Source organism: Mauremys reevesii, linkage group 20 (assembly GCF_016161935.1).
Source record: "Mauremys reevesii isolate NIE-2019 linkage group 20, ASM1616193v1, whole genome shotgun sequence".
Taxonomy (NCBI): domain Eukaryota; kingdom Metazoa; phylum Chordata; order Testudines; family Geoemydidae; genus Mauremys; species Mauremys reevesii.
Window position 1 is genome coordinate 12,384,332 of NC_052642.1, and position 21,924 is coordinate 12,406,255.

The window sequence follows — 21,924 nt, forward strand, 5'->3', positions numbered from 1 at the left end:
AAGTGCCTAAATACCTCTGACAATCTGCCCCTTAACCTCAGCTCTACCTGAGTTTCCCCACCTTGAAAACAGGGATAATAAAACATAGGGGCTATTGGGAGGATCAATTACTTAGTGTCTAAAGCAGCTGACTATCAATGCTAAGCATTAAGGCTGAGGTTTACAAAAGGGGGTGAGCTAAAGGCGTTAGCTAACTCCCATTGGCATCCCGTGGGAGTTGGGCACCTAATGCCTTGGGCCCCTTTGCAAATCCCAGCCTAATATTATGTTGCTTGACAGAATACAACAGGCACCAGCTTAACAATGCCACGTCACACCAGCTAAGTAAAATTAAGCCTATTTATTGACATGTAAACAGTTTACAAAACCACGGACAGATGCACTGATCAAATAGACATAAACTGAAGCCCCTGACCATTTTGAGGTCTGTGTATGAGCCCTGTATCTTTTAAAATGTCTCCTAAATACACATGCAATACATGAGTCACCGTTAGCTGCAATGTGCATTTTCCATCACTCAAAGGCTGTTTAAAAAATCAGCCTAAGTTGTAGATGCATAAAATGAATTGCTACTCTTCAACATAGTGCATTAAAGCTTTGGAAATGAAACATCTATCACCCGTAAGGTGTTGTTTATAGATTGACTGGTTATAACCGCGGTAACTAAGGCTGGCAGGGATAATGACGTGATGGAATCTGTTGGCTAGGAAGAGTGCTATGTGAGATGCTAGTCACCCTTCAGAATATGCCCTATCTATGATAGAAAGGAAGGAGTCAATCAAGTCCATTAAGATGAAGGCTCTAATTGCTGTTTTCACACTCAGGCAGCCTTTTGCCATTTGGGGGATTTGGACAGGTCCACTTTTTCCTACTGACAAATTTGAGGGTGGTGGTTTTGTCACAACTTCTTTTTTTATTTTCAGCGTTTGGTGGGCAAGCAGGCAGGGAAGGTTTCCTCAGCTTGTATTAAAGGCTGAGTTATAAACTACCAATTGTACTACAGCCCAGGGGGGAGGCTTTTTTTTCTTAATAGAGTAGAAAATGTGTTAGCCCCAAAGCTAAATGAAGCGAGAGCTCAGTGAATAATACCGAGCCTTTATATGGCACTTTTCATCAGTGGCTCTCAAAGTACTGTACCTTACAAAGGAGGTCAGTATCATTAGCCTCATTTTACAGATGGTAAAACAGGCAATGAACACTTGCCTTTGCAGTGAAGCACCCAAAACAGGGTATTCGTGCCCTGAAAGACTTGATTTTCATAAGTGATGTGGGATAAGCCACCCTATCTTAAGGTCCTGCCGGTGAAGGCTGGGCCCAGAATCTCTAATAACAACATCCGCCTTGTAAAAACAAAGCTTGTCCAGCTTCTTCGGGTGGTTTTTAACCTCAGTCAATTGAATGTAACAGGTTAGCATTTTGCAAGTGTCCCATTGGTGGAGCTGCTTTCCACATCCCTGTCCCCTTTCCTCTCTGCCTCTCACCTTCACTCCCCGTCTCCCTGAACTTGCTAATAACATCACACTGATTTTTCTTTTTACCCAGCTCCCCATCTAATTTAGATTCCCTCCAGCTGCCATGACCCCACTGCTTACCTTGGCCTGATTGTGCCCCAAACTCATTATCTTTGCCTTGGCCAATCTATCATCTTCACAGAAAAGGTCGTGCCCACTACCTGAAAGCCAGGCTTTGAAACCTCAGGCTGGCCTGGGCCAGACACCGAGGCCCCAATCTGGCAAGTTGCTTCCCAGAGGTGATCCTCTGCGCACACATGGAGTTCCACTGACTGCACTGGGGCAGGTGCAAAGGTCGGCCTAGGTGTCGCTTACAGGATGAAGGCCCTAGCTGAAGCAGGAGGGCACCAGAAAGAGCGACATGAGCCTGATCGTAGCAAATGGCAATAACAGAAAATATTGCCACCACTGCTGGCGGGGATTCCACACAGGTGTGAGGGTGCTCGCTCGCATCCTTCTGTTACCACAGCTCGGGGGAGCCTGGCCCATCCTGCCAATGAAAGGATGTGGTGCCTACAGGAGAGGCAATACGTGTATTCTATTGTTCTTGCATATCCTATTGGTTCCCTCTGCATTAGAGAGCTGTGATGTCCAGAGCTGGAGCCGTACCCGAATGCCACAGCTAGGATTTTGCTTGGGCCCCCATCTCTATTCTTTTTCAAAAGTGCCTCATCTTGGTGACCAATTTTGTGCCTGCCATTCATTCCAGGCCAAAAAAAACCCCAAAAAACATTCAGGTGAAATTAATTTGGGGGCACAAATGCTGCCATTTAAGATGTTCACCTGCCTGATCTGAGGGTATATTTACACACACTGTTAATTACAGCTGCAAAATTAGAAGCCACTTCTTAAAAAAAACAGGCCCTTATATGTCATTTTGTAGGAAAGTTGAATATCAGTCCGGCAAGGCCAAAGCACAGAGGCCTTACACAGGCAAAATTCATTGACGTTTGATGGGGCTCTGCCGAGGTTTGTGCACATGGCATCTTTTGAAGGCCAAATAAGGATGTCGGGGTTTGGCACACCCTGGGTTTTAATATTATCTATTGAGATTTTATTGGGAAAACATAAAGGAGACTGCGGTTAGTTTTCAGAGCGTCTGCTCGCCTTAGCTCTTACAAACTTACGCTAAGATGCTGCTGAAGCAGTTTTACTCAGGGATAAATCAAAATAACGCTTCCTCTGCGGCTAAGCTCATCAAAATCACCTTTGGAGTGTTCTCAAATAAGGCTGCTCTGTTTTGTGCTTCTCCTTTCTTCACCCAGTGTCCATAGATTCTAAAGGCACAGGCATCGATCAGTTTGCGAATGGGTTTCAGAGCGTAGGGGTCTCTCATTATTACCTCCCTGGTAATTGGCTTGACATTCCGATAGTGATGATAGATGCGGACTGATGCCAGAACTGTCAGGCAGATGACCTGAAATGAAATGTAGCCAGTTCATGTGAAAAGGCAACTGCTTTTGAAATTAATCAACAGACTATCAATTTAAACTGATTCGTTAACATATAAGGATGGCCTTAGTGGGTCAGACCAATGGTCCATCTAGCTCAGTATCTTCCTGTCTTCTGACAGTGGCCAATGCCAGATGCTTCAAAGGGAATGAACGGAACATGGCAATTATGAAGTGATCCATCTCCTGTCATCCAGTCGTCCAGCCCCAGCATCTGGAGCATGGGGTTGCATCCCTGATTATCTTGGCCAATAGCCATTGACAAACCTATCTTCCGTGAACTTACCTAATTCCTTTCTGAAGCTGGCCTTCACAACATCCCCTGGCAATGTGTTCTATAGGTTGAATGTGCCTGGTGCAAAGACATACTTCCTTTTGTTTGTTTTAAACCTGCTGTCGATTAATTGCATTGGGTGACCCCTGGTTCTTGTGTTATGTAAAGGGGTAAATAACACTTCCTCACTCACATTCCCCAAACCATTCATAATTGTATAGACTATCAATCCTCCCTTCGTCATCTCTTTTCCAAGCCTAACAATTCCAGTGTTTTTAATCTCTCCTCATATGGAAGCTGTTTCAAACCTTTAATAATGTTTGTTGCCCTTCTCTATATTTTTTCTATTTTGAGATGGGGAGACCAGAACTGCACAGATATTCCAGGTGTGGGCATACCATGGATTTATATAATGGCATGATATTTGCTATCTTCTATTTATCTCTTTCTTAATGGTTCCTACCGTTCTGTTCACTTTTTTTGCCTGCTGCTGCACATTGAGTGGATGATTTCAGAGAACCATCCACCGTGACTCCAAGATCTCTTTCTTGAGTGGTAACAGCTACTTTAGACCCCCATCATTTTGTCTCTATAGTTGGGATTATGTTTTCCAATATGCATCCCTCTGCATTTATCAACATCAACTTTCATCTGCCATTTTGGTGCCCAGTCTATCTTTTCCTTGTTCAAATCCCTCTGTGTAACACGCTTCTTCCATTAAGAATTTCAGTGGTAAACCCACTGGGATATATAAAAAATAAACTACATGGGCACTGCTTTGAGACGGGCCTCCATCTGGTCATCTATAATGTATCAAGGACCTGCACTGTGTTGTCTCTCTAAAGCACTAATCTACTGGATAGATCCGTTTTGTTTAAGTCCTATTACTTCCTGTGCATTAGAGATGAACCCAAGCTACAAAATTCAGTCCCAAAGTTTGGCTCCCTAGTTATGGTTTGGGCCCATCTTTAAGAGCCTGATCCTTCACCCTCATTAGCAATCAAATCAGTGTTGGAGCCGTGGCTATCGACCATGATGAATAAATAATAAACCAGCTGAAGGCTGTATGTGATCTCACACCTGGCATTGGCCACTGTCGGCAGACAGGATACTGGGCTAGATGGACCTTTGATCTGACCCAGTGTGGCCATTCTTATGTTCTTATGTTCCTAACATGTTTGAAATGTCACCGTCAGCCAGTCCTGATGGAAGGATCTAAAAAAACTCGGTTACCTTAAGTTTCCTTAAAGGGCTGAAGTGCCGTACTTCCTCCACGACATATTGCTGGAAGAACGGGTGGGCCAGCGCATCGTTAACTGTGTAGCGCTTCTTAGGATTCACCACCAGGAGCCGGGAAATCTGCAGGAAGGCACAGTCAGACGGATTGGCACAGCCGGACGTGCCCTTCTCTCCTTATCGTTACCCTGTCCCAGGAGCATTCCGTCAGGTGTCCCCACTACTGGATTCTTGTCTGTCTTTGGTTCCTCAGGCCTCGAGATTGCATGAGAAGAGCAGGGTCTAGAAATACTTTGAGGGTTATTTATTATTTGTATGACAGTAGAGCCTAAAGGCCCTACCCAAGATTGGGGGGTCATTTCTTTAGGCACTGTACAAACACAGTAAGAAACAGTCCTTACCCCAAAGAGCTTACAGGCTATACTCACAAGACTGATAAAAGTTGGGATGGGGAAAAAGAGGCACAGAGACTAAGTAACTTGCCCAAGATCACCCAGGGCAGAACCAGGAGTAGAATCCCCATGCTACTAGTGCATCCACCAGGCCACCCTACCCCACTAGTAAAGCTGGAGAGATTCCCCGTTTCTCCCATTCCTTCCATGGCAAGTAAGCGCTCACCAGATCTTTGACTGTGTCTGACTGATCATCCCACTCCGGAGAGCTGAACTGGTAATTCCCACTCATGATCATCCGCAGCATGAGCATCTGCTTCCGGTGCCAGAAGGGCGGGGAGCCGGCCAGCAGAGTGTACATGATCACGCCACTACTCCACCTGCCAAAGGCAGAGCGGACCGGTATCAGTCCCCTGGGCACATTCATTAGTATCGCTCCCGTCAAGGAAGCCAAGACAGGCATAGACTGCAAAATCCTGATCCAGAGCTGCATGTCAGATGGCTCCGGGGTGCTCAGCTTATTAGACAAATAGGGCCCAGTTACAAAACTGGAGGCCAGAGCAGGGTTCGGGCCTACACTGGGGTGTTTGAATCTCACACTCCGTCAAGCTGGGAGAGGGGAGGGTCGGCAGAACAGACCACACCTGTGAAAAACTGCCTCTGCTGGTAATGAGGAGGGAAGAGTTCCCTCAGGTGGGGCTCATTAGGTTAGGCACATAAGCATGGGTAGGTGAGGGGCTGTGTAGGAGGAGAAACAACCTATGGCTTCTTCTGTGTACGAAAGAACAGGAAGCCAGAGTAGATGCTGAGGCAGAAGAGTGGAGTGGCCCTCCTTGCTCACCGGAGCCACCGTGCTAGCCCAGAGAAGCTGTGAGTTAGAGACTTTTATTCTGGACCTGTTCTGATTTCACTGCTTTAGACTGTGGGGAAGTTCTGCTGGGCCATGAGAGAGAGGGATATTTTGCCTTTCAGGCTTATCACCGGTAAAGCCAGTTGGCCTTGTATGCCCCCCAGCCCCATCCTTGCAGCGTAGGAGTCAGCTGTCTGGACTGTGCTGCAGTGTAATTCAGGAGTCAGCTCCTTACAAGCCTGTGCTGTCAGTGGTGAGTGTGCTGGAGTCGCTCTGTCACGGCTGGCCAGCCAGGAATGGGAGAACCTTACACAGCAAATGTCCTTTGCACACATGAGGCTTGTCAGGTGCCTAGCTTAATTCAGGTGACTCGCCCAAGAAGAGAGCTGAGAAAGCAGCTCAGCTGTCTAGTCATCACGTGTCTGTTTCCAGTTACTAATCTGCACAGGCCTGGCCTTGTGCCCATTAAAGTCGCTGGCAAAGCTCCCATTTGCTTCATGGGGAACAGGATCAGGCCCTAGAAGCGCATTGTTTTCTGACTGCTCTGTCTGTGAGTGTATCAAACCCAATTTCAGGGCTTGTCAGTATGAAAAGGCAAAGAACCATTTTGGACACCCACTCGTGCACTGCTCATTATTATTAATGACACTTAGTGCTTTTCACCTACATAGCACTAAAGATTGAATTGAGTGGAAGCTAGGCACCTCAATACCTTTATGGATCTGGACCTGTGTGTTATCCCCCTTCAAAACGCCTGTTCACCTGCCTCACAGGTGTTGCGACGGTTAGTTAGCAGGGTTGTTACCCCCATGGTATAGACCGTTGACGGTAAATAATACTACTTCTCTAGCACTGTATGCTCACATAATAGGCAAAGATGAGGAAACTGAGGCAGAGAATTTGTTAGAGCTGGGATTAGAAATCTGATATTCCTGGCTCGCTGTGTAGACCATTAGCCCATGTCATTCGCTCTGTGCATCGTATAACCTCTTCACTGACCCCAGCCAGTTGTGGCTGGTATTCAGATCTCGTATCCTTGGAGACTAGTTTGTATGAGCTCCTCTTGCTTTTCCCAGCATCCAAAAGCATGAGAATTTCAGCAGTAAACCCCATTGCAAAGGGGGGAGATGTTCACTCCAGTTACTAGGAAAGTTTGTCACTACATATGAATGTTCTACTTACATGTCAACTTCCTTTCCATACCCTGGATGGTCCTTATCCATGGAGCACTCTAATATTTCAGGTGCTAGATACCCGGGAGTGCCACAGATTTCTGCAAGAAAGGGATGGAACTTTTCACTTTAACGTCAGTGAATTTGCAGAGGTTTGTACCACCCTGTAACCAGTAAATAGCTATTCATTGAGCGGCTGCTGCTGGACAGAATGTTTCCAGTGTGTGTTACATAGCCCTTAACTACGCTTCAGTGGTATCTTATCAGGGGAGTCCAATATCGAGTTATAACCTGTAATGTAGGCAAGGAGAAGAGTGACCAAGCCAAACAGCCATTTGTGCCTTTGAATAATCTTGTCCCAATGGGCTATGAAATAACTAGTATCTGCAAGTAAGATTGTGATGGGGAAAGCTAGTATGGAATGGCACAGGAGTGTATAACTAGGAGCAACTTGTAGAAATCAAGAGAGAAAATTTAGGATGAACTTCCAGAGGAGAAGCCAGTATAATGGGAAGTGGTAGAAGGCCCTTTGGTTAAGACATTTAAAGCAAGGCTTGACAAAGTACTGGTGTATAGACTGAAGGAGCAAGCCTGCCCTGCCAACGGGATAGCATAGACAATCTAGAAGGTCTTCTCCTCTGACTGCTGTGATTAAAATAATCATCCCACCTTTGAGCATCTCATCCCCATTCAACTGGCAGGAGAAGCCGAAGTCCATCAGCTTGATGTTCATGTTGTCATCCAGGAGAATGTTCTCCGGCTTCAGGTCTCTGTGGACAATGTTCATGGAATGGAGGTACTGGATCACTTGCAGCAGTGCACGCATGATCTTCCTAGAGGGGATGATAATGGGGTGGGGGAAGATAAGTTCTCTTTCAGCCAAGCAACCCCTCCAAAAAGAGATCCCATACCCTCTTCTCCTCTCCCCTGAGAATGATGGAGACACACTGAGCTCATCTTGCTTCTAGGCAATGAGATGAGCACTGTAGCTCTGAACCCCAGTGTCCAATTCAGTAGCCTGAGAGTGAGCTTTGCCACCTGGCCCTAGGAACAGACACTGGTTGTCCTTATGTTCCATTGAAGCTGGGTGTGGACCAAAAAGTGCCTGTAAGTGCAACCCCTTGCACTCCTGACAAGTTGCCAGCTGAGAGCAGCAGTTTTGGGCAACCTCGGGAACTGAAAGGTTTGAAACCTGGGCTGTGAGAGACCCCATTTCAGACCTGGAGACCTTTTCGGGGAGCTTGTGACTAGCAAGTCCAAAATGCCACTGTTTGTCCAGGCGGAAACACTGGCAGAACCACTGTGCTGTTCAAGTCTGTCTCACCATACCTGGTTTCCTTCTCACTTAAGGTGACTTTCTCTGTGAGGTAATCAAAGAGCTCTCCTCTCTTCATTCTGTGTTTAGGAAGACAAGGCACTTGAGTCACAGCCACAATGTAAAATGGCAATAAAATCTTTGGAATCAACCGCTACGTGTAAAATGCAGCAACAACCCTGGAAAAGGTCTAGGGGGCTCCCTGTTTGTCTCTCGGTGACCTCAAGCAAATCTCAGTATCTCCAACCCTAGCCTGCAAAAATCAAGTATCAGGTCTCAAACAATCAAGAGATTTGGCTTTAAAATCATGAGATTTGTAAAACCATAAACGTGGGGTTCTTTTGATTTGCCTTCTGAACTTTGAACCCTGTAGGGTCATGTTTTCAAGCTTTTCTCTGTAACTATGAGGAATCATACTTTAAAAAAAATTAAAGCTGGGAGTCTCACATAATCACTTGACTCCAGGAGTTGAAGCTTTAAGAAAAGCAACAAAGATTATGAGTATCACAATAAAATCACAAGAGTTGGTAACACTGAATTCTATTCAATTCACAAGTAAAAGGGAGTAGATTTCTTCCCCCCCAACCCTGCATTAATCAGCCCCATAAGCTCACTCTGAGATCTGAGAGTCAAGCTGGGTTCTCTCTGGTTCTTGCATCATCAGCAGTAAAAAGCTTTTGCCAGTGAAATTAGTTAACAATTCCACTGACGCAGGACTAGGAAAGAACCCAGATCCCCTCTCCTGGAATTGTTTTTGACTTAACAAGAGTAAGCCCTTTATCTTGGTCACTAAAGAGCACAGAGATGATTCCAAATACCCCCAGGCAATAGATCTGGTTGATAAGAAGCTGCCAGTTCTAAATAATGTTGTTTCTCTTGCCTTTTACACCACAAACATAATATGAAGGAACCACAGAGGCACAGTAGGGTCCAAATAACCATATTTACTGAAAATACACAACATTCAAGGCATCATTACATATGTAGGCTGGTTGCTCTGGGTGGGTTCTGGCAGCTTTTAAAACATAGAACACCATGAGCACCACTAGAAGGCTCACAAACTATTTAAAGGAACACTCCCCTAGTGTTTTGCACAACAAATAGTAGTTTTTCTGACCACCCAACACACTCAAAACTATGTATTTACTGTTTTTTCTGTAGGACTTTTCACCTAGATTCTCAGCCCCTCTGTGACAGAGTGCAGGGTGCAAATGGGTGAGCCTGCACTCTGATCACTCTGATAGTAATTAGTTCCCTAATAGGAAGCTGATGGGGGGGGGAGGGTGTTAATTACTCAATCAGTAATTGAGCTGATTACACATCAGCCCTAGGCTGATAAGAGGTGGCCCGGAAAGGAGAGAAGGAGAAACAGGGCTAGCTGAGCCTAGCCAGACAGAGGCTCAGAACAGGGGGTCCTCTGTTACCTTCCAGCTCTGGCGAGCGGGCCAAGAGGCAGTTCATATTGTCACTAGGCTGTCACGCAAGGACTGGTTGGTGGCGGGAACACAAAGTCAAAAGACACGGGGAAGGCACAACCAAGGGAATCTGTGCAATTTTTGCGGGGAGAAGACAGGAGTGGGGCCACGGCCTGTGACACCCTCATAAACATGAATTGCGTTATTCCCACTAAACCCCAATGAGGCTGGGAGCCTCAGCTGGGGAACAGAGGCCCAAAGCAACTAAAATGAAATTTCAACTTCTTTTTCGACGTGCCCTCGACGACACAGGAAGTTGGTGGCAGATTTCCTGAGTCCCATTTTTACGGCACTGGCTAGTCGCACACCCTCCCATGCTGTAGCGCCATTGGAGATGACACTCTAAGCCGGAGCCGCATTCCCTTGTGCCCTGAGATGTTGTCCAGGCCCAGAAGCGCTTTGGCTGATATATGCAGTGATTTCTTGCACTCAATTAGCTTTCGGAGCTTTTCCACAAGAGACACATGTTTTTGCTTAGCCTGCCCCACTGGACGCATTCAGATCCAGGGCTCTTATGCTAAGGGTGGCTATGAGGCGTAAGGAGATGGGTTAATGTAGCCACCTCAGAGCAGCGACAGAAAAGCATCTCTCTGGGCTTGTCCCCGCACAAAGTTGCACTGGTTTAACTGACTCGGTGCAAGATCACACCCTGAGTTAAATCCGGTCTAAGCCACAGAGCTCGCACCTTTCCCACTCCACCGGGTTACCTTCTAAAGAGCTGGCTGAAACCACAAGCCCTGACTGATCAGAAGTTGAAGCATTGCACATGACACAGATAGTTCTGAGGCTGCAGACGGGGCCAAATGTATAAATAGACTCCAGGATCTATGACGGACCTCGCCAAAGGTTACAGGGAAACCTGAGCAATCCCGCTCGCTCCCACAACGGGGGGGAAGGGGGAGATGGCTGCCAGCCCTGTATTGGCAGGGGAGGCTGCAGCCTTAGCAGTGAAGAAAATGTTCTTGGGCTTGCAGCGTTGAGGCCTGGCGGAGTCGGATACGTTGCAAAGTGCAGCCGGGCGCCTGGTGGGGTTTGGGGCCTGTGTGAAATTCCATTCACAAATGCCCTTTTGCAACGGTTACTGGAACAGAGGCCACCTGCTTGGTGTCTGCTGACGGGAGATTGACGCTCACGTCTCATTTAGCCAGCCGGCTCGGTGGGTGTACACAGGGAAGCCCCTGAGAGCAGGGGATGAAGAACAGTAAGGTGGGAACGGGGACACCCAGCATCATAGCCAGCAAAGCCGCCTTCACTCTGAGGGCCACCTGAGGTCTCGCCATGCCCTTCCTGGCTACCTTTCTCCCCTCAGTTAGATGCAGGGATTTCCCGTGTATCACCTGCCATGCTGCGGGAGTACTGGAGGGTGCCCTCTATAAAAGGGATACCCCCTCATTCCCCCACCAACCAGACTGTTGGGACCTTTAATGTGGCTGGGAGGCAAACTCAAGGGACGTGTTCTTCGTAATCCTGGCTAAGCAGGAATGGAGTGATCAGCTGTGATCCTGCTATCGTCAGGCAGCAGGGCTCCAAGGGTACAGCATGGGAATCCGGACACGTGGGACTTGTTTCCACCTCAGCTACCGGCTTGGGACGTGACTCTGGCCAAGTCTCTTATGCTCTCTCTTCCCCCAGCTGTAAAGTGAGGGTGACGCTATTTCCCAGCCTCGCGGGGCAGTGAGATTAGTGCACTCGGCTTGTAAAGCTCTTGGAGAGCCTCAGACAGAGGATGCTGGGGAAGTGCAAAGTCTTATCGTTGTTTCTCTGTGTCCTTGACTATGCGTTTCACCTTCTCCCGGTGACCGCTCTGGCGATTGATTTGCCTGTGGCCGGGACCGGAGGAACCACAGGCGGCGAGTTATATGGGCCCGTGGTGCCCGTGCTCCACCAATATTCAGGATCAGGGGCCTGGCTCCACCAGTGTTTGGGCTGATATTTTCAGAGCCGTCCCGTCCTTAGGACGGACTGAGGCAACTGCCGCGGGCTCTGCACTTCAGGGGGACGCAGGGTCCAGGGCAGCATGGGGGGCTAGCGCGGGGCCTGGCGCCGGCAGCAGTGAGCGACTCAGCCCCAGCCTGCCCCCACTCTGCCCCCCATCCCGGCCCCACTCCACCCTTTCCCCACGTCCCCGCCCCTGCCTCTTCCTGCCGCCGTTCCACCCCTTTGCCAAATGCCCGCCCCGCCTCTTTCTGGCTTTCCCCCCGAGCGACACTGGGAGCCGGCGGGGCGGAGCGGGCTGGGACCCCGTTGCTTACTGCTGCTGCTGCCAGGCCCCCCCCATTGACCCCTCAGGCCGTCCTGGACCCCGTGTCCCCCTGACCCGTGGGGCCCCCCAAAGCGCAGGGCCCAGGGTCCATCCTATGGACGTGACAGCTCTGCTTGGGCCTGTTCTGGGCACCACAGATATATACAAATCCGGCGCCCATGGCAGGAACGGCTTTAAAAAAAAAATCCCGCCTTCAACTCCTTTTTTGCCTTGTGCCGCATTCCTAACCTCACACACTGCTTGGCACCAGCTACTCGATAGAACAACTTTCCCTCTGCCAGCTGAAGCCAGCTGTATGTGCACGGGTGGTGGAGCTCCTGAGAAACCTGCGTCGATTGCGTAGCCCTTTTGGCAGCTTCATGTGCCTCTGTTATCGAGCTGGACCCAAACCAGAATCCCAGCTCCATCAGCCAGAGTTTGAGGGTGTTCGAGTCCGACCAGATCAGGCGCTTGGGAGGCTTTCTGCACTGGTTGCTTGGGTCATACAGAAAAGCACACGTCACCTGGTTTATGTTATGGAAGATCACCTCCATTGACCAGCCAGAACCTTCCAAGATGCTGAGGTTTAGAGGTTACTGGCTGGCAGTTACTTCTCCCCACAACACCCAACTCTGCTGTGCCTGAGTATGAACTGGGTGCTGAGGTGACTGGGTGCCTGCTGCTCCCACGGAGGTCACTGGGAGCAGGAGGTGCTCACCACTCTGCAGGAGCCATCCAACACCTGGCTGTACTGGGTCCTAAACAGAGTGGAGCTCCGTTAGTGATTGGCGGGGAGACAACCAAGGAAATCTCCTCTGGACTTGCTGCCAGGAGAGGGGATCAGGCCAGGAATAGCTCAGCGTGCCAGCCTGTTACTTGTCTTGCGTGCTTTTAAAGCCAGCCCTGCATGTTATCAGGCTAAGGATGATCTGTTGTGGGATGGGGGCCCACTCCTTTATGGTCACAACTTCAGTTTGCTACAGCGACCACTAATAGGAAAATCGACACATCCCAGGGACCAGATTTTGCTGTCGGATCCGTAACTCTAAACCCCATTGACTTCAGTAAGGATTGAATGGGTGTCACCAAACAGAACATGCCCCCACTGATCAATCAGACAGACAGGAGGACAACACCCCTCCCCCCCAAAAAAAAACAACAAAAAACAAAACAGATGGTACTTACAGGTCAAACACCAAGAAGAAAAAGGTGTGGGATTCATAACTATCCTTCAGCTGAACTGCAATAAAACATGATATCAACTATCATGACAGTGCTGTAACTTACCCGGGGCTCTATGTACGTGCAGTCAGACACGTTCCCTGCCCCAAAGAGATTCTAATCCACTGACTCCCTAAGGATGAAAATGTGAGCTCATCTCAGAGCTCCCCAATCCTGGAAGGTGGCTGGGTGCCCTAGGCTGTCACTGAGCTCAGTGGGAGCTCCGAGTGCATGACACATTGCAGGAGTCACCCAGCACCTTGCTGGATTGGGTCCTGAGCTGAGCTTGGTTCGTCTCTGGCTGGGACACCACCAAGGAAAACCCAGTGCTGCAGAAAGCAGTGTGGGTGAATCAGAGAGGAGGCAATGGCCCAGCACGGTTAGGGACCACTGGGCTACTAGAGGCCTCCCCTTTCAGATGAGATGCAAGCCAAAGTCCTGGCTAGCTGTGCTCAGCCCCTGGCACTAAAGGGTATGTCCTCACAGTGGCCAAATACCTCCTGGGGAAATTACATTCTGCCTCCGAACAGGCCACAGAATTCCTGAATGGCTCTTCCTCCCCCTTCCCCAAGAGTGAAAAACTAAGCAGTTGTTGCTGACACCAGTGTCAACTTTGCTACCTAAAACTTCTGGCAGTAGGACTGCATCCCAGCCCTGCAGGGAAACGGGTTCTAGCTACACCCCTTGTTCCTTCCTATAGCTCTTTCTCTGGTCAGATCCTCTAATGGCACTGCACTGAAAGGGACTTCCCGGAACCATATGAGAAACTAACCAATCCCAGGAATCAGCGAAGCAGCCTTTCCATTTCCTAGAATCCCTTCATCAGGCAGAACTGGAAACCTTGTCCAGGAGATCACAGCCTGTGCTTTTCAGAAGAGCTGAGTCATTAACAAGTGAAACACACAACACCAGAGGGGTCAGGGCAGAATTTCAGGCTCCACGTATGGTACCGGAGCCTGCAAACCAAGGTCCTGAGGAATCAAATGTGAACACAGCAGGCTCGGAAGTGAGGTTCTTGTCCTGTGTCAATTTGCAGGTTTTAGCCACCCACAGAACTCGTCTATACTTAGAATGCAGCTGCTGTGTGCTGTAGCCCTGAGCGAAGATGCTACCTACGCCGACGGGGAGAGCTTCTCCCATCAGCATAGGCCTCCACCTCCTGAAGAGGTGATAGCTACATCAACGGGAGAAGTTGTCTGCACCAGTGGTTAGGTCAATCTAACTATGTCACTTGGGGATGTGGGTTTTCCACACCCCCGAGCGACATAGTTATACCAACATACGCTTGTAGTGTAGACCAAGCCATACTCTTCGCTCTGAAGCAAAGATCTTCATGGATCATAGATAGTGGGGAATCACTGTGTTGACAGACACTAAAATCCCTGACGGCCGTGAGCTTTGGATCTGGGGCCTAACACCTCCTCTAGTCTTTCTTCCCCAGCTGCAGGTTCCATGGAGCATTGGGATCTTGCTTCTAGCAGATGCTGTGCTCTGCCAGAAATGCTGACTGGGATCATTATGGGTCTAGGGGAAGCAGTGAGTGGCAGGAGGGCTCGCGAGGGCCCTGCTCATCTAGGATTTGAGCCAACTCCCAGCAAGATATCGCTATCAGACACCATCAGGGGGGCATCCACAGAAGATGGATCCTTTCCCTGTAGGGATTTCAGCTCAAGGAGCCAAAGGGATTAATCAAAATCTGAAAACTCTTATGAATACCTAGAACAGAAAATGGGGTGAGAAAAGCTACTGATCAATTTGTTACCCGGGTGTCCAGTCACACCAATGCTTTGACTTACTGATATTGGGATGTCCTGAGACCTTCCGCAGGATGTCTATCTCCTTGATAGTGGCTTTCCTCAGCTCCTGGACCTCCTCTGGGGATAAATTACCAGCGGTGATGTCTATAATCTTAACCGCATACTCTTGGCTGGTGGGTTTGTGAATGCACCGACGAACCACGCTGCTTACCCCTCTGCCAGGACCAAGACAAAGAAAAGATTGGAATAGGAGGAAAATTTCTAGCCAGTTTCACTTCCTGGTGCTCGTGCACTAGCACAGGGCTAACAGGATGAGGTAAGGGAGTTTGGGTCAAGGGTGGGGTGGGGGCACAGCCCCCCTCAGTAATCCACTGGGGGCACAGAATTCCTCCAGCTCTGGGGCCGTGGTGGCGAGCTCCTCCCGACCCCAGGGCTGCGGGGAGAAGAGCAAGCAGAATGGACGGGTGGGGGAGCGTGAGCTCCTGCCGGAGCTGGGGGTGGGGGGGCACAGAATGTCCCAGTGATGTTTGGCAACGTGCTCCTTGAGGGTTGGCCCTTGGGCTACGTGGTGTGCGTCACCTACCACAGCCTGTCCCTCTCCATCATCTTTGCAGAAGATGCCCCCCCCCAAAAGGGGTCAAAGTTAGATTTCTGCATATGCCCCTGTTTTCTATATATACTGACAATATGTCCTTATCGTTCGCATTAAGGTATCACTCCTCTGGAAAAGTTTTCTGCCAGACCAGAGATCTGAGGTAAATGAAGATTTACAGAAAGAGGGGAACAGTGGGGGAGAGGGGTAAGTGCTTTGTTTGAGGGTTCATTAGGGAGCCAGGGCCAGCACTCTGGCATCCTGCTCTTGAGGAGGTCATCAGGCAGTGAGATGGTATTCATGAACACAGGATCCCAACCTGTCCTGGTAGGAAACGCTGCAAGGAAGCTTTCCTCAGAAGCTGCTTTAGACAAGGATTTTGTTAAGTGTAGACTCTCAGAAGTGTGCTGTACCATTTTTGTTTTACAAATACCCATTTCCGTTTCCATTATCCTTTCCCGGACATCACTTGAATCTTGGATAATAACCGTAGGATTGTTTCACTATCCATATATGCTGTGGTGTGACAAAGGACCTGAACCTGAGTTGTACCAATCAAGCTGGGGAACAGTGAAGCTGGTAGTTACTGAGAGTGTCCAGTGACAGGGGCTGGACTCTATAGGGAAGCACTTTGGAGTTGTAAGGCAAAGTAAGGGCTGGCAGAGCCCTGAGGAGATCGTTTGGGTGGCTAACAGGCTGCAGTGTTCGGGAGCTGACACCCAGTTTAGTCCTAGCCAGGCTTTCTGTTGCTGAGGGAGAGGGATACCACAGTGACTTACAGTCCCGGGCACCCCGAGAAAGTGCTCGCAACGTAACGCCTCTGCACAAAGTGATAGCAGGAGGGGTTTTATCAGATGAGGTGTCTTCCAGCAATTTTTGCCCTAAACAGTCAGGCTGGTTCTCATTCTTACGCAGCTGTATAATTCTTCTCCAGAAGTAGCCACATCTCTGTATTCTTGGACAGCTTTGTAAATATACTTCGGGATGAAACGTACTATATAATTTTTTTGTACATGGAACGATAGGACTGAATACTTTCTCACATGGAGTCCTATTCAAATCAGTGGGACTAATTGCATGAATAACGCAAACAGGTTTTGGCAATTCTGTTTACAAACTACTGGCCCATCGTTAAGAAACCCCACTTTACCTGCCCAGAATTTCCTTCGGGTCATAATTCTTATAAAATTCCTGGGCTGAATGCCAGTCTGGTAGCTCCTCCTCCTTGGTCATGTTTGGATCCTCACTGGGCCCACGCTAAAGCCTTGCTTCAAGGTAACAAATAGCTAAAACAAGAAAAAAACAACTACTAAATAGTACCATGGCTGTCTTTGTTTCCTCTAACCAGCCCTCTAGTCTCCATGGGGAGGAATGAAGGTAACTATCTTGATTTAACAGCTACGGGGAGCAGGCGGCTGAGACAGAGAGGTTAAGTAGTATGCACAGGTGCACACAGTGAGCTTGCATCAGAAGAGTTTCTGGCACCCAGGCCTGTGCTCAAACCACTGCTGCTCTCACTATCAACAGCCAAGGTTTTCAGAAGCCACTGGTACCCCACTTGAGATGTGATAAAGCGGTGGTTCCCAAACTAGGGGCGCGGCTTGTTCAGGGTAAGCCCCTGGCGGGCCGAGCCAGTTTGTTTACCTGCCATGTCTGCAGGTTTGGCCGATCGTGGCTCCCAGTGGCCACAGTTCGCCGTTCTCGGCCAATGGGAGCTGCAGGAAGTGGCGCGGGCCGAGGGACGTGCTGGCCGCCACTTCCCGCAGCCCCCATTGGCCTGGAGCGGCGAACCGCGGTCAGTGGTAGCCGCGATCGGCCGAACCTGCAGACGCAGCAGGTAAACAAACCGGCCCGGCCCGCCAGGGGCTTACCCTGAACAAGCCGCGCCCCTAGTTTGGGAGCCACTGTGATAAAGGGCCCTGATTTTCAGAGAATGGCTGATTGGTGCTCTCTGAAAACCAGGCCTTTTGGAATGTTTCACACTGGGCAACCCAAATCAATAGAAACTTGAGAAACCGTTGGCTTATTTACCAGGGTCCTTTTGCAATAGATTATAGCATGTCAACAAGACTGGCCAATGGCTATTTCTGAGCCCTCCCACCCTCCTCCAGTAATGATACATTATTGTCAGCTTTTTAAATAAAACATTAAGCATCACAAAACTGTCTAAAGTGTTTGGATTTTTTAAAATCCATTAAAAAGCTAAATAAAAATGACTCTCGGAGAAAGGGGAAAAAAAACAACCCCACCCAAATACAGTTTTAGGGCTGGATGACATCTGAGCTGCTGCTTCTGCTAGGAGGATATTCTGCTGATCAGCATAAACTTTAGTTATGCTAAATAGAGACATTCAGATCTGTACTTCTCCCACGAGGCTCCGTGTTATGAAGCACTGTGCTTGCAGCAGATCGGTTTCATAAGGTCAAGGTTTGGATAACATGTTCTGTGTTTCTAAGACTCCCAGTATCATCACTGTGAAATACAGCAGTTTGGAAACCAAGTTTCCAAGAGTCCATTCAGCACCTGTAGACTTGGGGCCTGATCCTAGCGGGAGTTAAGGGTGCTCAGAATCTCCCTGGGGACATCCAGTGCTTACTTACAAACTCTTTTCTGTTTCTTTTTGTGTGTGTGCATGTGAGAGGGAAGCGGGGCGGTTGAAGTCACTGCTCCTGTTGAAGTCAGTGGCTAGGATTGCCAACAGTCCCTTATTACAAGGGATGTCCCTTATGTTCTCCTCTCTGTACAACACTGGCGGTTGCTGAGTGCTGCAAAAAAGCAGCAAGAAATACCCCTGGCGAATGTAGGTGAGTGATGCTCATTATTTAATAATGATAATATCAAGAGGAGGGGCAGTGCGGGTGTAACACCGACAGCCCAGGTCGTTGGCTGGAGGGATTGAGCCTGAGACCTCTGGAGCTAAATGCATGAGCCTCTACTGCATGAGCTAAAAGCCAACAGGCTCTTAGCTAAGGTTATAGCGGAGTCATTAATCTCTCAGTGATCTCGGTGCCACTACATGGGACAGAGCCCCGCACCCAGGAGGTGTGTGGGTTACACAGGGTACTATGAAAACAGTCTCTTATTTTTTAAATACAGTGTTGGCAATGCTACGCTCTCTTGGCTGCAAAGGAAGTAGGGCCAGGCCCTAACTTTCACAGATGGCCTTGTTTGTTCAGAACCCCAGTTGAGACACCTAGGGACAGGGACCTATGAGGAACTGAACTCCTACAGTGCTCCTCGCTGACCCTGGCCGCCTTGAAATTCTCCAGCCGTTGTGTGCGTGCTCAGCACCACTGGGAAAAACAGGCCTCTAACATAAGCCGTTTAGCATTAGAGGTTTCTTTTGTAAAAGTGCCAGAAAGCTTTGGAGGGGCTGTTCACCAAGTTTATTTCATGGCCAGTGGCAGTTGGCCAGAAAGTCTCAGTGTTGCAATTTTGCCTCCACATTGTCTTTTTGTTTGACCTATCGGTAACATGATGATTCTGCTACAATACCTACAGATGTGCTTTCATTTTTCTACAGTGCATTCAGCTCATGTCCTCAAATGGTGTCTGGCCTGGCCTGGTTCTAAGAAACAAAACGCTCTTCTTGAAGGTCTTTGGTCTTGACCTATGCTCCATTCTGAGTCACTTAATATCAGTCTAGCTTATTTATATCAGGGCTAAGGGTTGGATGCTCTTCCTTATTTCACTAACACAAACCAATTTCAATCAATCAGCTTAGGGCTACTGAATTTATAAAGAGCAGCCTATAAGCTCTTTCAGCTGCTGGAGACAACATACAAGTTAGAAAGTGCACAAGCATTATATAAACCAATAGCTAAGGCAAGACCGAGGGGATATTTTAAATAAGCGGGAGGATCAGGCAGAGAAAAGAGAACACCAACACACCTCTGACAAAGTGTCCTCAAGACGGCATGTGGATTTGGCTTGTTTTTAAGGGGGAAATTGAGGCAGGTATACAGGGGGAGTGAGTCCCACACCCATAGCAAAAGCTCAGTGTCTACTGAGCTCAGCTGCAAGGGTGGCACCTGGCAAGGCAGGTGGTGTCAGGGCACATACACCCACCACAAGGCCTCTCCACATGAGGTGCTGAGGGCCCTGTACCGCCACACCAAGGTGCTCAACACCTTCCAGGCTGGAATCCTAAGGGCTTTTAAAATCTTAAGGGCCTGATTGGAGGACTTCAGTGGGAGCTGAGAATGCTCTGTACCTCCTGGGAGACGCTCAGCACCTTGCAAGATCAGACCTTTAAGGTCTCTTTTTTTGTCTAGTTTTGTGGAGAAAAGACCTAGATTTGGAGTTCTCTTCAGCGGGAGGGCTCCCATAGACTTCAGTGGATGCAGCAAGCTCCAGCCTAACAGAGCTGCTTAAAATCCACTGGCCCCCTTTACAGGCGGCTGTTGTAAAGAACTAACAACAGCAGGAGAGTCCAGTAGTATTATTGGTCCTGTTAAAGGAGACTTCTTTATCAGGGTAATATTACTCTTTAATTAGAGAAGGAAAATTGATTATCTCAGCATGGATAAACCTAGACACCTGCACCAAGTCTGCATTTCATATTATCCCCATGTCATGTATTTTGAAACTTTGAGAGCCTGAAATAACTGATTGGCCACCCCTGGTTTAATGTATACACACAGACTTACTGACTTTTGCAGCCACAGATGATAATCATCATAACCTCAAGAGCTGGGCATGTCTGCGAGAGCTCGGGTCTTCTGCCCTGTGGCGGGGTGGTGGGGCTTGGGGCTTCTGCCCCACGGGAAGTGCCTGCCAAGGCTTGGGGCCCCAGCAGGTGCGCCCCAATCCCCCCCACCCTGCTGCAGGGCAGAAACCCCGAACTCCCCATCCCTGGCAATCTGTTGGACTGAGAAGCGGGGGACGACATGGAGGGGTCCAGGAGCTGCACTTTAACTGTAAAAGAGCCGCATGTGGCTCGCGAGCCATGGTTTGGCCACCCCGTATTAAACCCTACAGAATAGAGCAGATACAGGCCAACATCTCTCTGAACTGTTAGTACCAGTCTTTCTACTCTTGATGCACCCTTTAAATTAACATACTTGGTAAAAGGGCAAAGCTCAATAGTGCAAGATAATGGGCTAAATTCTACTTTGACACCAGTGCAGTCAATGGAGTCATTCCGGTTACACTGCTACAATATTGTAATGACAGCGGAATTGGACACAGTCTATTCCAAAGGCCTGATTGGACAATATATTTTTGTTTCAGAAATCCTGCTGGTTTTAGCATTCACTAGTGGATCTGAGAGGGGCTTTCAGCTCCAGCAAGATTACATAATTACCTCTAGGGTACCAAAAGGACCCACCATGCCACAGGCACATAAGAAAACAAGGCTCTCTGCCTTACAACTGAGGCTTTATGTGATCGCTTGTAAGGAGCTATATAAAACATCACAACATATCAATGATTTGTAGCTCTAACCGGTTGCTTCATACACTCCCCCACACTCTCCTTTGTAGATGTATTCCTACTGCTTGTTTCCTTTAGAGAGCTGTTTCTAGACACAGCAGGTCCCTACTTACCATTACCTCTTTGCAGATTCTGCCTTCTACCGTCAGCCCAAATTTTCCTGGAGCAGCGACTGGGGATCAAATTACTACCACAAAAGTCAAAACGAACTTGAACGATAAGGGTCTGAGACACAGATCACTTTGAGTCCCTCAATAACAACCCAGCCTTCAGCCCGGCTGCTAACTCATTGCAGGTCAGCGTCCGTGTGAGGGCTGCAAAGCCAAAAATAAATTGCAGTGCGACTTGGAAGCAATGCCAGAGCCTCAGGCATGAACGTACGTCGCCACAACATTTGTTTAATTTCTGCTTAGGAGCGGAAGGTTGGGGAAAGCAACATGAATGACCCTATTTGGAAGGGATCAGAAACCATTCAATAGGTAGCAGCGCTTTCCTGGGTCTCCTACATGTTACTGAATTGTAATAGCAGGCTGAGTAGTTTCTTGTAAGTGATCAGTATTTTTTCTAAGCATTTGGAGCCAATTCACAACTGTTATTAGGTAAGATTTGATGGGATTCATGCACAGAGCATAGAAAGGACTAGTAACCCCAGCATGCATGTTTCTGAAGTGCTGTCAGAGGAGTGGGAGGTAATTAAGCTAAAGCCAATTTGATGAGTAGTAACAAGGTGAGAAGGCAGAAGCCCCATCTTCACCGCCTTGGTCCTTCGTGCTCGCTTCCCCCTCTGAGCTCTGAACATTTAAGCTAATTTATATACTCAATAATACTGTTGAGAGGGTTCTTTGACCCCCTTGTCCTCCTGTTCTTCCCCCGCTGAAATGGGTCACCTGCCAGTTTTGCCTTTCCCGGTTCTTGTCTCAGCTCCTTTGCTGCAGTACATCTGCTCAGTTCCTTGTAACTGGGATTCTATGCGCACTGTTTAAACTACTGCGGCTATTCTTGC

The 21,924-nt window shown here is 48.5% G+C and overlaps 1 protein-coding gene across 2 annotated transcripts; it reads right to left on the reverse strand.

Moving 5' to 3' along the window:
* Positions 1-1,168: 1,168 nt before the first annotated feature.
* Positions 1,169-21,227, reverse strand: PHKG1 (phosphorylase kinase catalytic subunit gamma 1). 2 transcript variants are annotated; one of them, XM_039507259.1, is made up of 10 exons: positions 21,041-21,227; positions 16,639-16,774; positions 14,936-15,111; positions 13,104-13,158; positions 8,216-8,281; positions 7,556-7,719; positions 6,897-6,987; positions 5,091-5,244; positions 4,470-4,595; positions 1,169-2,928 (listed from the first exon to the last, which is right to left on the reverse strand). In XM_039507259.1, exons 2-10 carry the CDS (start codon positions 16,719-16,721, stop codon positions 2,677-2,679), a joined length of 1,167 nt encoding a protein of 388 aa, XP_039363193.1. In that variant the 5' UTR covers positions 16,722-16,774; positions 21,041-21,227; the 3' UTR covers positions 1,169-2,676. The 2 variants fall into 2 exon arrangements, with proteins under 2 accessions (XP_039363193.1, XP_039363192.1); XM_039507258.1 differs by having other exon boundaries at positions 21,035-21,227.
* Positions 21,228-21,924: the final 697 nt, after the last annotated feature.

What these genes read in the sequence shown, in the direction of transcription:
- PHKG1 (XM_039507259.1), bottom strand. Translation starts at nt 16,721, where the DNA reads ATGACCAAGGAGGAGGAGCTACCAGACTGGCATTCAGCCCAGGAATTT. An exon ending in CCGAAGGAAATTCTGGGCAG is followed by an intron (nt 15,112 to 16,638) that starts GTAAAGTGGGGT and finishes TGGTCCTGGCAG; the next exon opens with AGGGGTAAGCAGCGTGGTTC. An exon ending in TTCTTCTTGGTGTTTGACCT is followed by an intron (nt 8,282 to 13,103) that starts GTAAGTACCATC and finishes TCCTAAACACAG; the next exon opens with AATGAAGAGAGGAGAGCTCT.